This window comes from Leptonotus elevatus, chromosome 12 (genome assembly GCF_054856555.1).
Source record: "Leptonotus elevatus isolate MCC_2025b chromosome 12, RoL_Lele_1.0, whole genome shotgun sequence".
Classification (NCBI taxonomy): Eukaryota; Metazoa; Chordata; class Actinopteri; order Syngnathiformes; family Syngnathidae; genus Leptonotus; species Leptonotus elevatus.
In genome coordinates, this window is record NC_141250.1 from 13,794,161 (window position 1) to 13,807,419 (window position 13,259).

Below are 13,259 nucleotides of genomic sequence, written 5' to 3' on the forward strand. Positions count from 1 at the left end.
CCTGTACAAAGTGAAACAAACATTAATTTGAAAACAAATACAAAAGGTAAAGACAAGAAAAGATTAAGTGAGATGAAAAAGGCCCCAAGAGTCCGAGAGGCCTGATAGCGTTTGTTGTCTATGTCAGATTGAATTCATTTCAATGAAATGTGCTTTCAAGAGGAAGAAAAACAACCCCGAAGCTCATCGCCACAACAATGACAGATTTGAATGTGAAAGGTTCATCAGGTAATGCTTGCAACAGCAACATGGCAAGGGTAAAAGCCAAGCCTCACACACTGTTAGTGTGTGTGTGTGGGGAAGGGGGGGATTCCTCCTTGAAGATGGGCACAGCAGTCAAACATTATTGCCTTTGTTTTGACTGCTGTTACTGGTGCCACTTTGTGTCTTTAACACATGCACGTACACCCACACACATACACAAACAGATAACGCTTATGTCTTTAAACAAGGTCAGCACGACGGCAGTGCACAGCAGGCCTAAGATAGCATAGCACATCCTCTATGTTCATTTTGTACTGGATGGATGACTAAATGTAATAAATTGTATTTATTCTAAGTTATCCAAGAATAAGGGTTAAAGATACCTACAGTATTTTAGACCGTATCCACAATTTACTGTTTAAATTGTCCACCTACACCAACACTCATCCACACAAAAAAGAACAGGCCAGGCCAAGAAAGTTAAGACTGCCTTTTTCATAGGGAGATTTAAAAAAATGGTGGCATTTAAAACCAGCTTATTTTCACAAAAAGCTTTCCTTAGCATCTGTGCGGGGGGAAAAAGTACTAAAACACATTATCGTTGTGATATAAGAGCAAACTTGTATCAGCTAAGAATGGAAAAACAACCATAGCTAATTTGTGATGTCTGACAGTGAGAAGGCAGGTGAGTGTGTCATCATTTTGGCTCAGGAACAAATGAATGAGACAACAATTTGGCAACAGTGTGTGTGTGCATGCATTGCTTTAAAGGTGGCAGAACAGTAAATAGTTGCTGCTTTGTACAGAGAGGAATAGAAATAAAGCTATCGACAGCATGATGAAAAAACAATTTCTAACTCGTCATTAGTCAAGCAGTGCACTAAGCAGAAATCTGACTCCAGAAATGCAAAAAAAAAAAAGGAACAAAAAAAAAGAAAGTATACTGATTATTGACAATAACGTTGCCGCTCCTGTGAAATGGTATTGCAGACCTATTAAATAACTTACCAGGCAATTTTTTCATTGTTAAAACACAATAAACACACCCGCTGATTACCAACACTGCCACTGTTGGGCAACTCACTCCTCCCTCCTCACTCACTGTATGCACATTTTATGAGTGTTTTTACAAAGGGTTAGTCTTTTCAAAGGGTTCAGCTAGTGTCACTAGGAGAGGGTGTGAACTGTTGGGAAAGGCCACAGACACAGGCAGACATAAAAAAAATAAAAAAGTCAACTCAGCAGTGCTGTCAGACAGAGCAGCACTAACAAAAGATGAGCTGAATTTCACCACAAAATTACACTGGGAACTATTTGTATATGGGTGACAGAACAGAAATCAGTTGCATTACTGCTAAATTCAAAGTTAGTTAGGAAATGTGCATCAAAAAAGCGAGCAGGTGTGACCTAACTTCCGCAGGCAGGTATAGGAGTCAGGACACTTACGGGGTGGAGTCCAAGCTGATACTGTTGGCCTGCGTGGAGGAGGCCGACTTGTGATTGGAAGAGAAGACAGGCAAGCTTGGCGACGTGTGTATCATATGATCAACAAGGTGGCCGACAGACGACGGGCGTAGCCGCGTGCCCTCTTGTGTAAACAGCGAATTCCTAACACACATACAAAGAGTTTGAGACTCCAACTTGAAGGCCTTCTTCGTCCAAAACAATTCATTAACATTGTGCAGTGTACAGAATGGAGCCATATGGGTTGAGACTGCACATCTTCTCTAGCTTTGAATCATAAAACACAAAGAATATTCATTAGAACAGGAAAAAGCAGCGCAAAGTTGGGACCTGTAATTTGGCTTGGAATTCATTTGCTACTTAGATGTGCATCTTAATACATAAAAAAAATATTGAGAAGAACTTCATTTATTTTAGTAGTTTAATTCAAAACTCAGTTATTAAATATATTTTAAATATTTATTTTCACAATTACACCTTGAAAACTCTAAATTAAGCAACAACCCATTAATTTTTTTATATAGAAATTAAATACAAATTAGCCGTCTGAAAAGTATTTCCCTATGTGTTTATTGAATCTACAATTATATACAGTAAAATGTATCACTTTTTGTATTTATCTACCTATACTAGTGAACTTTGATGTTGTTTTGAGATGCTCCCAAATATTAATTTTAAAACTTACATTAAACATCAACAACAAAATATCCTTTAAGGTGGCTTCATTTAAAAGCTAAAATTTGGACGCACTGATTGGGCGTCCCAGGTGGCGAGCGAGTCGGCAGGCTCTGGGTCTCCAGCCGTTCATCTGATAGGCTGTTCCTGCTCACCGTCTCCCAGTCAGTTTCCCCCAACAACTTCCTGGCCAGAGGCTTGCTAGGGGATCTGCACAGAGGAAGTGAGCACTTTTGCATATACACTTGAACTAAAGACAAAAATATAACAGCTGCTGTGTGGATTTTGAATTGGCCAATCTAGGAAAGACAGGGTAACTACCTGGCAAACACTCTGTCCTTGATGCCTTTTTCCTTGCCATACTGTACAGATTGTACCTCCGTTCTCCCGCTACGTGGAACAAGAAGAAAAAAAAGAGAATGTCATAAAACTAAAGGAACCTTAAAAAAATTGGGGGATTCAAGTAAGATATCAAATTATGTTGCTGAGGTGCAGCGGTTTGTCTTCATGAAAATGTATTTACCACTCATTATTCAAAATGGAATATTAATGACAAAACACCAACAAAAAACATATTTTGCAAGTTGAAAACCCCTTTTTGGGTTAACCATGAATAATTCAGCTGTGATATTTTGGGGGGAAGGTAGCATGCAAGGTGTCCACGAGCCAGCTAGTGTTTTAGCCTATAAAACTGACGTGAAACAACTGGATGTCTCAAATAATGCATGTACACCTCCATTTGTCAAAGCCTGGCTGTGAAGTCAACATGCTTTGGATTGTTCGTTCGTATGTTAAATGCCACCTGCTTCTTCGTACCAGTATCGAAACTTGGAGCCTAGGGTGAAGTAATGGGAGAAGAAGTTCTTCTGTAGCGGGATGGGCCGTTCCAGTCGGAAGAAGGTGTGGTGCTCAACACAGGCCTTCCACAGGTTCTTACAGGCCCGGTAGTTCACCATGTTGAAACCAAGCAGCGTCTCTCGGGTCTCGGTCTGAGTGGAAGGAAAAGATGGAAACAGTCGTGAGAATAGCACTAATGTCGGATGTTGATTGACACAAAGGACCATGTTATCTCTTTTGCTTAATAACTGTATAAGGAGAGAAAGTTTCAACATTTCGTAACTGATACACAATGTTCATTGGGCTGTCTGTTTCCACAGGAAGTTGATGTCCCTGCGTTTGAAGAAAGGTTGCAGTGACAACCTGTTAACATTGGCGAACTTAACGCAGATGCAAAGAACAAGTACAATCTGCTATTTTTCTGCTATAAAACAGCTCGGTAACGCAATACCGCTCCATAACAGCAGGTGGCCGTAGCCTGTATTCCACAATCAAAACAGCAATAAAACATTTTTTTGTATATTGTGTTTATAAACACTTACCGCCTCTCTCCTCAACTGGATGAAGAATTGCTTGCATTTGAAGGATATTTTCACTATTTTCAACCTAGAGGAAAGAAATGACAAGAGGTTAGTGATACTGTTTACTGTAAAAAGGCAACAACGTTTCTATTGGAACTTGATTGTTATTTTACGGCTGGTCAAACAAAAATACAAAATGAACTGTTTATCTGTGGGCAGAAAAAAATGGAGCATGGACCAAGGAAGAAGCATTTAAGTAGTGTGGCAGATTTGGATCAGTGCAACACAAGCATGCCACATCAGGTTTCACAGCGCTTAAAATAAATCAGTCACGAGTTGATTGTTTTTTAAAAGCAAAATGCAGAGAGGGGGCTGGTGGCAATAAAAAGCCAAATGTTCGGACTCAGACCCCACTGGGCATAACAGTGGGCACAGATCCTGCAGGGAACAAGAACTTACAATGTGAGCCACAATGGCTGAATGATCGTATGTCCTACTGTCTGACTGAATCATACTGTAGTGTGGATTGATAGTTCGTTCCAGTTGCACATTGAAAGCATTTGAGAGACGAGAGACAGCAGGTGGGGCACTACCACGTAGTCTACCAAAAAGTTCAGCAAGTCATCATAGAGTCAGATGCATATCAGATAGAAAACATCTTGCAATGGCAATGCAATTTTTTTTATTAATTAGCGATTGGACATAATTTTGGTTTGCTGTTGTGTTGATGCGAGTACGCAACGCGATATGATAGCTTGGCGTCAGCGAAGCTTGTGATCAGGATGGCCTGTGCCTGGCCGGCACGCCACCATAGTCTACCATTTTAATCAATGACATTGCAATAAATTTGTGATTTTTTTTTAGCACATTAAATTAGTAATTAGCCATAATGGTGCTAATGTGTTGTGAGTGTGCAACATTATATGGTTACAATAAAAGCTAACTTGAACATAGCTCAGAAAGCTGTTCGGAAACACAAGCAAGATGGAATTTTGCTTTTTTTATTTCCTGAAAAGTTGTAATTTTAGAAGTGGCGGGATTTCTGCCCAACAATGATGATAGGCTATATGAAATATGAGTAAATGCTGACACTTTATAGCAGAGTTAGAGTGTATATCTTGTCCACACCAGCAAATCTGCGAATTTGGTGTCCCATTCTGACAAGACCTGGGACGTGTCGATTTTGGTGATATTATCATTGAAAATGACTTTGTTTCATTTTCTTGAGCAAAAAAGACATTGACTTGGCCGTCTGGTCACTATAGGACCATTAACGTAGATCTACAAAATTGCATCATGAGTTTGCCCAGTCACTTTCACATGAATCCATCATCTCGTCTTGCTGCTACAGAGCATCAATGTTGTAACCTTATGTTCAAATCAGATGAGCACACACTGTAAGAGGTGTGCTGATGAGCAGCAGAGTAATATAATTCCTTCCTAGAGCTCTATTGCTACTCTGACTCATCACCCCTTGCTAAATATATTTCACATGCACGCAGAAGCACACACACCACACACATGCCGAGGTTGAGCATGAGTCATGCATAAGTGTGCCTTATTTGTTTGGATTTTCACTGCTAAGAAAATGGTCAAATCTGAAAGATTTCTCAGTTTCTGAATCAATCTTTTAACCTTTTTTTTTTTTTTAAATGCAATTCAGAACAAGAAAAGAAAACAATCTTTGAAAGAAGAAAGGAAGAAGATCACGGCAGATGGTCACAGCCCTTATTCTATAACACAATTGAGACAAAAAGAAAAATACTGCAATGTAATGAGAGACTTATTTCTCCCACCAAATGCTAAAGGACAGCTGTTGGGGGACACCACTAAAGGGACTCTAAAATGCAGACCGACTGTGCGTTTGTCACTTGCTACAAAACTGCACACGTTAGAACACAGTTAGAAGAGAGTAATGAGAAGATGTTTCAATATTTCTGAGAACTCTGGTACAACACATAAGCCAGTCCAGTCCAAATCAGCCACACAATAAATAAAAAAACATCTGGGGTAAAAGTGGGTCAAATGGTAAAAGCCACCTCAACTACTATGTGAGAGGTTATCAAAATAGAGCACATTACATTTTTTTCTCAGCCACATGGATTCCTGGAGGCAGTTCAGGTGGAGTTGTATCAACAATATCTACCGTTTGATTCCCCAATTAGCGGATCTCTGTTTGGGGGGAAAAAAATGAGTAATGACTAATATTTTTTGTTGTTTATTCTTCTTCTTGTTAGAACTACAGCCCAAATCGCACAGACCAAAGACTGAACTGGTTAAGAGGAGTTGCCAGGAATGGTCCTATTCAATAAGGAGTGCCCAGTATGAATAAATCAAAGGAATTTGATTTTTTTTTTCTTTCTAACAAAGCATTGTTCCTTATCCACACGCTTCTGAAGTTGGCAGGTGATTTGCTCTTGGCCACAGAGTACAACATTGTAGTGTAACTGAATCTGTTGGCTTGCTGATCACGCTTCATATTGAGTCATACCGCAGCATCGTGCTTGAACAAACCATGATTTAACCACGGTCCCAACAGATCAGGTGAGGTTTGGGAGCATGCTCGACACTGTTACACCATGAGTGACTCACAGTACAGCTAACATTCAGGTGGCCAAGGCCCCCAGGCATGTCAATTTGTCCCATCCAGGTGTTCTCCAGGTGTCCTCGGGGTCATGAATGGAGAGACGCCGACAAGTAGGACTGATCACTGGAAATCATGTATCTGTAGTTGCTTTGCTGACATTCACAAATGATTCGAGCATCACGTCCTATTTGGGTCTCTTCAAAAAAGCTGCTCTCCCATACATTATACAGCCAAAGATTTTCCTCAGGGACTTGATTACAAAAGAGTGCAATCTTCATCTAAGGTTACTGGTGTGTGTCCATGTCTCACCCTCATAAAGCAGGACTGGGAGCAACAGGATTCTAAAGACTTGGAACTTTGGCTGTGGATATAAATGTATGGAATGCTGAACAATCGAGTTTAGCAACTTTATTATTCCCTGCGCCTGGCCCAGATGTCTGCTGACCTCATGATCACAGTCACCAGAAGAATGAATGTCACTGCCAAGGTAAATAAATCTCTCCATGCTCATATCAACCTGATCCTTGATATACCCCAACTTTTTTTTCTTTTAGGTGCAGTCTACTTTTATCACCATTCACAAAATAATCAACTATCATGCCACATTTGGGCCTCTTTGAAGAGCTTTTTTTCTATATTATCTATACCTAAGGATTTTCCTCATGAACTTGATTACAAAAAAAGTGCGATCTTTGTCCATGGTTACTGGTGAGTGTCCAGGTCTGGTATTCATACTGTAAAGTAAAAATGGTAGCACCAGGATTCTAATTTAATTCGACTTGGACCATCATAAATCTATGGAAGGCCACACACTCAAGTTATGTGGTTTATTCACTCCCCATGCTCAGCCAAGATGCCAGCTGACCTCATGATCAAAGTAACCAGAAGAAAGAATCTCTCCATGATCTTACCACCAAGGGACTTGGTATATCCCAACTTCCTTTCTTTTAAAATCAATGTACTGTACTGTATATTTGCATGTAAGAATGAACTTAACTCCTAAATTCCCAACAATTGGACTCGAACTTGATAGGTTTGTGTCACTCACCATGGGAAATAGTTGATCCGTACCCTGTTCTTATAAATGACAACGCCGGCAGACATCACCCCAATGAGTATCTCTGTGTTACTCTGATCCTGAAAAAAGGGGAAACAGAGCATGTGTGTTGAGGCAGAGGTATCGAGCATAATAAAAGACAAATATGGAGAAGGACTGTAGTCAGATGGGCGAAAATTATATTTGAGTCTGGCTTCCTCACTGTTTCAAAGCAACAATGTGGCGGTGGAACAGAGCCACCTTTTTGTGAATACACCTGACTAAAAACAAGAGCAGATGCTTGTGAAAAGAGAGAACACAGTCGGACACCAACTTTGCGTGGGTTCAGGTTTAGTAACCCCGAGAGCTATTCTAACATAGTAGAGCCTCTTTGGCAAATAAATGGAGGCTTTTTATCTTGCCACTGACAACTTATCCACAACTGTGTCATGATACTCCATTTGATTTGGAGTAAACTACTGCAAAGTGTGTAAAGGCTACATTTAGTTCAAGAATCGAGCAGATATAACATACAGGTTTTTGGAATGTGAAAAGAAGCGGGAGTGCCTGGAGAAAACCCATGTAAGCAAGGAGAAGAAAATACAAACTCCACACAGGAGAGCCTGAGATGAGATTCAAACACTGAACCTTTCAAATGCGAGGCTGAAATGCTTTGCTATCTGTCAGCCATTTTCAAAGCAGTTTCCCATATTGCCAGCCGTTTTACAGCATTTTGATTTCGCTTTCAAAACCTACAGTTGTACCTGTACCTGTACCTGTTTATCACAACAGCATGCAGGTAAAGTTATCCTGCTCTTATCTTTAGGAAGGAACGGAGCACGTGGTGCAGTCATACCGTACAATGACTGTCTCACAGGCCATATGCCATTTGCTTAAGGGGCGGGGCTAGATAAACAGAAAAACAAGCACACACGCAGGCATTAGCAGATCAAACTTTACTTACTCTTGCATAGTGCAGCTCTACCCCGTAGAGCTCTAGCGTGCGTGCTGTGTTCAGATAATTAAACTCCGACTGGGCAGGAGATAGACCACTGGGAGAGAGAAGGAGGGAGACAAAGAGTCGAGTAAAAATACAGGCAAGGATCAGTGATGGTGGAGCAAGGGGGGGAGGTTTGGTGACATTGTAGGAAGGATAAGTGCGTGTGTGTGTATGTGGTTGTGTGCGTGTTAATGAACAAGACATATGGTGGAGAGGAAGAGCCAGAGGAAAACAAAACAAAAAAGTAGGCTCTGAGAGAGTGTAATGACTGGTGGAATGTCACATAAAGCAGTGGTCTAACATGAGCTCGTGAGTGCATCTGTGGATGTGTGTGCAAATAAGCAGGGCAGAATTAATGATTAAACTGCAACAAATGATCTCAAAGATTGAATAACCCATTGTAATATGGAAAAGGAGACGAAAATAAATATTACGACACTTTATCTGAGCATCTCTTTTCAAGGACTAAAATGAAATCAAATTCCCACTCCTCCCTCTGTATTACCTGTGCTGCTGGTGATGTTTGGCGACCTCTTTATGGAAATCTTGAGGTGGGTTGGGGATGAAGCAATACTCGGACAGATAGCCCAGAGGATGCTCAGTCTCATTGTAATCCCCCAATTCAGCTACAACACAAAGGGTGACATGGATACAGTGTCAATTTATCAGCAGAGATTTGTACATTTTGTATTAACGGCATAAAATGAATGGCCAAACTTTTTTCCTTGGTCATATATCTATATGTTAGGCACTGCATGGTTCATGTGACAATTATAGACATGGACATAAACCACAATGGGAGGAAAAAAAATAGATAAATATATTTTACTTAGTTGGGACAATAATTGCTACATTTTTAGGTCCTGCATGTCTAATATTAACAGAGCAACAATACTGACTGTTCAAGGACTGCAGGTTCAATAACTCTGTCAGGGACCATTAATGTCTTTGAATTAACATTACCAGCAACAAAGCCATGTTAACCATTTGATTTAGATGAAAATCTGAATATAAAAAGAATGTAAGTGTTCATTTTTCCAGGAAGAGAAATGTCAGGGGTAAAATCGTTCCCTTGTCTCTCTCTTTCATAGCCATCGGAGTAAGGCGGCGTGGATCAAATTCCCAAAGCCATTAGCTCGATAGCTCGCACTTGAAGTTCAAAAGCATCAATTCGCTCAAGTAGTCCCTGGACTAACCTACACGTCTGCAGCCTAAGCATATTGACAAATAAATCCATTCCAGCCCACCCGCTTATTGATGTGCACATAACTCCAGGGAGAAATCCATGTACAGTCAATAGCTAAAGTCTTGGAACAGTGTTGGTTGCAGTTATTACTTTAACACGGTTCAGTTCAGCCAGCATCAGCTCAGGCTTTCAATAATGAGCAGCAAAGCGTAAACAAGCTGTTAAGCTCTTCATTTCGGATGATGGATTTATATGCGCTGATGGTAATTTAGTGCCTGCTTCATCTTTGAACACCTTTGACAATATGTTGACTCCCCCACTAATGTCCAAACTCACACCAAATTTGCTTCATTTGGTGTAGGCAATATATTAAGACTGTGCTGTTTGTGTAGCTAAATTGAAATAACATCAAATGCGGTTGTATTTTACTCTGAGGTACAGTTTTACAGCTAAATTCTTCAAATCCCATCATATTACTGTATGTGTTCAGTTGGATGTTGTCCAAGTCAGCTTGCTAACCGAATCATGTTGCTAAGTCGGTCCTCAAAAAGTGTGGCGGGGTTATTTTTATGAATTAATTTTATATATTTTTGGGCTGTACTAAAAATAAAGTGTAATTGCTCATCCACTACAGTAGGTGGCAGTGGTTCTCTCATTATCAGCTTTTGAGTAGGAAATATTAGCTCTAATATGAGGGGGGTTGGTACACTGAGCGTGCACATACAGCACAGAGCAAGAGATAGGAAATGCAGTGAAAAAACACCATAGAAAAAAATATTTAACAGGAACTAAAAGAAAGGTAGAGAGACTCAAACCTAATGTGCTAAGGTCCACTATGTGCTGACTATGTGCTCATTAAATTCTAGCTTTAGCCAAATATGTCCACCTCATCCAAAAGCTCACATATTTTGCTGTTTGCATGTACAAGGTCTTATCCAGTTTGTTTATTTAAAAAAAAGTGTGGGAGATCAACCAATATGATCTCTAACAGCATAACACCTGCTAAATACAATAAATGAGTTTCATTGGAAAATCTCAACTTTTTTGGGTGAAATAGGGACATCCCAAAAGCATTTTATGATGATATTGACTTTGACTTATCATGTACAGTATATGTATAAAAGCACCTCTATTAGCGTAAGATGGTACAACTTTGTAGACACAAGCTACGAAAGCTAATGCTACTTATTTCAAATATGAAAAACAAACGTGTCCCGCTTTAATGATATGCTAAGGATTTCCGCTAACATTTTGTAAATTATAAACAACATAAATTTGTGGCATTTGACAATGAGGCTTTAATGTGGGATTTAATTTGATCATAACAGGCACATGGACCGAGCGTGCTGAATTAGCAGCATATGCAGCTGCTTCCAGCCCTTTTCTTCCCAAAGCAAACATTTATCTGCATAATCTGGCTGGCACAGAGTGAAGAGAGAATTGAGCCTCAGACTCTGTTTGGGTTGCTCCGTGTAAAAAGCGGTAGTGTCACGATGTCGGCGCAGTAGGCCAAATCTCCTTTCTGACCTATATAGTGTGCAAGCCCACAAAATCAGAGCAAGTGGGGAGGGGGAAGTGAGCTAGGAACCATAAGCAGCTGAGCACAAACCAACTCTGATAGATTCTTGTGCTACAGTGCGCCACGAACAGCTGGCAGATAAACAACCTGCAGTAAATTACGATGAAGGCTCCCTGCAATAGGTGTTGTGCAATAAATGGGGGTGAAGTCTTGCTCACACCTGAAAAAGTATATTGTGGAGTCAGATTTCAATGACGCACATTTTCATTACAAAAAAGGCAGCAGACTGTTAAATATCGGTCCTCCCTCTCATTTTGATTGGCCACCGAGGGATATATGCGTCAGTGAGGATTTCAAAACCGCTCTCCACCATGCTGCATATTCATGTGCAGTGCCATTAATAACAAGACCACAGCTTAATTGAATAGTAATGGCTTGTGAGCAGCAGCCATAAGGGCACTGGACCAACCACAGCCATTACTTTTTACAGTGTGTGTACATAAAGAGAGCTTTAATGAATTGGATTTCAATCATAATGAAGAGTGAGTGTATCCAGGGAGCACTACTTACATTGAACAGCATAGGAAGCCAAGAGTGCAGCTGTGTTGTGAGGACAGGGCAATCTGGAGGCCAAAAGAGAACACACACAGGCGTACACGTAAACACACTCGCTCGTATACTGTACACAGCCAGAATTTAGATTTGGAGCAAACAAGATCACAGTTCTTTTTACACACGGGAGATTCCTCGCCATGTGATGTTGAAATGTGAGAAAAATGTTTCTGGTGTGAACATTGAACAAAATAAATAGATGCAAAAAACAGATGAGCTAAGGATACCGACGTTTAAAAATTAGCTTTAGAAAATGCAAACACACTATGACAATAAGCATACTGATCAGCCTATACAAGGACATCAAACTCACCTTCCAGTTAATATGTCCTGCTTGATCTGAAGAAAATATTGGTACCTGAAGAGAGAAATACAACTTGACTGACACAACATCATTATGGCTTAGACAGGAAGGACACTTAACGGATTCATTACATTACCATCAACACAAAAATACCCATGATGACCTTTAGGCAACAGTTAGTTCCGACCAAGCAATTTATTTGGACAAGAGGCATTCCATGAGTGATGATGTACAGTACAACAGCATTGGGACTTTTTATTTGTGTCAACATAAAGCTCGGATGTGATACTGTGAATAAATGACACATTAAGTGTACAAACAGGGCTGACGAGTGACCATTTGCCGCGTCAATTGGCTTCATTTCGCATTTCCGGATTAGTGTAACCTCATCTTCGGCACTTGGCCTACAGCTTTTGGCCTATGACTGAATCACAGACGTACGACAGTACATCACCACTTCCTCTCATGATGTTGCTTAATTGTCATGACTAATATCATTTTCTTGGTATAAATACAGGAATCAAGGATATGACAAGAAAAAAACTTGTCATATTGATTTCTTTGGTGAGATTAATAATACAGGGGGTCCCTCAAATAATGAGGTTCCTTACACACGATAAGGCACACAATGACCTACCTAGCGCAGCGGCATAAAAATACAGTGTCCCACAGCTCAAGAAGGCATGCTCCGTTACACTGTTTATAGTCTGATTGTTTTGATTTTACGGCCGAGAAGTGTTTTTCATACAAGTATTGATGAATTATTACTTTACCACTGTGTTAGCCTAAATCGGCAATGGATGGACTAAAGCTCATTCGGATTTACAATATGTACAAATCCAGATTACGGTATGTTAGCGCCACAGGAACTCAACACAGCCATAGTATCAGTCTGAGTAACAATTAAACAAAACAATAAAAGGTCTTACCGTGTGTATTCTTCCTGAAGTTTACTGGGATCGGTCACAAAAAATTTGACTCTGAAGCTCAAGTTGTGGGGGGAGCCTCCTGGGGGGGGGGGGGGGGCATGAAAAAAAAGATTAGAAGAGCGAGCATAGCTTAAAAGAAATGCTTAAGATGGTGTAATGCATTTGACTGAATTAACCTTGCAGCTAAATACAAGACAATGGGTAGAATATTGATACAGCGGGGCTCAAATACCATATCACTCTACACTGTGATATTCGGAGTTTACACTGTGATATTCAGAGTTTAATTCTGATATTGAAAAGTAAAGGCTAATATTGCTGGTGTTAAGCGGAATCCTCGCATCTCCAAAACGATCACTTATCACTTCAGGAAACCAAAATAGAG

The 13,259-nt window shown here is 40.2% G+C and overlaps 1 protein-coding gene across 1 annotated transcript in view; it reads right to left on the reverse strand.

The window, feature by feature from the left end:
* The window catches only part of ptpn4a (protein tyrosine phosphatase non-receptor type 4a), a 52,196-nt gene that overhangs the window by 11,042 nt on the left and 27,895 nt on the right, over positions 1–13,259 (reverse strand). Inside the window, exons 5-15 of the mRNA XM_086091181.1 lie at positions 12,875–12,953; positions 11,955–11,999; positions 11,600–11,652; positions 8,830–8,950; positions 8,289–8,376; positions 7,337–7,425; positions 3,723–3,786; positions 3,160–3,332; positions 2,665–2,733; positions 2,419–2,553; positions 1,651–1,812 (exon numbers count right to left, since the gene is read on the reverse strand). Coding sequence (XP_085947307.1) covers positions 1,651–1,812; positions 2,419–2,553; positions 2,665–2,733; positions 3,160–3,332; positions 3,723–3,786; positions 7,337–7,425; positions 8,289–8,376; positions 8,830–8,950; positions 11,600–11,652; positions 11,955–11,999; positions 12,875–12,953 — 1,078 coding nt within the window. The remainder of the gene's footprint in view (positions 1–1,650; positions 1,813–2,418; positions 2,554–2,664; positions 2,734–3,159; positions 3,333–3,722; positions 3,787–7,336; positions 7,426–8,288; positions 8,377–8,829; positions 8,951–11,599; positions 11,653–11,954; positions 12,000–12,874; positions 12,954–13,259) is intronic.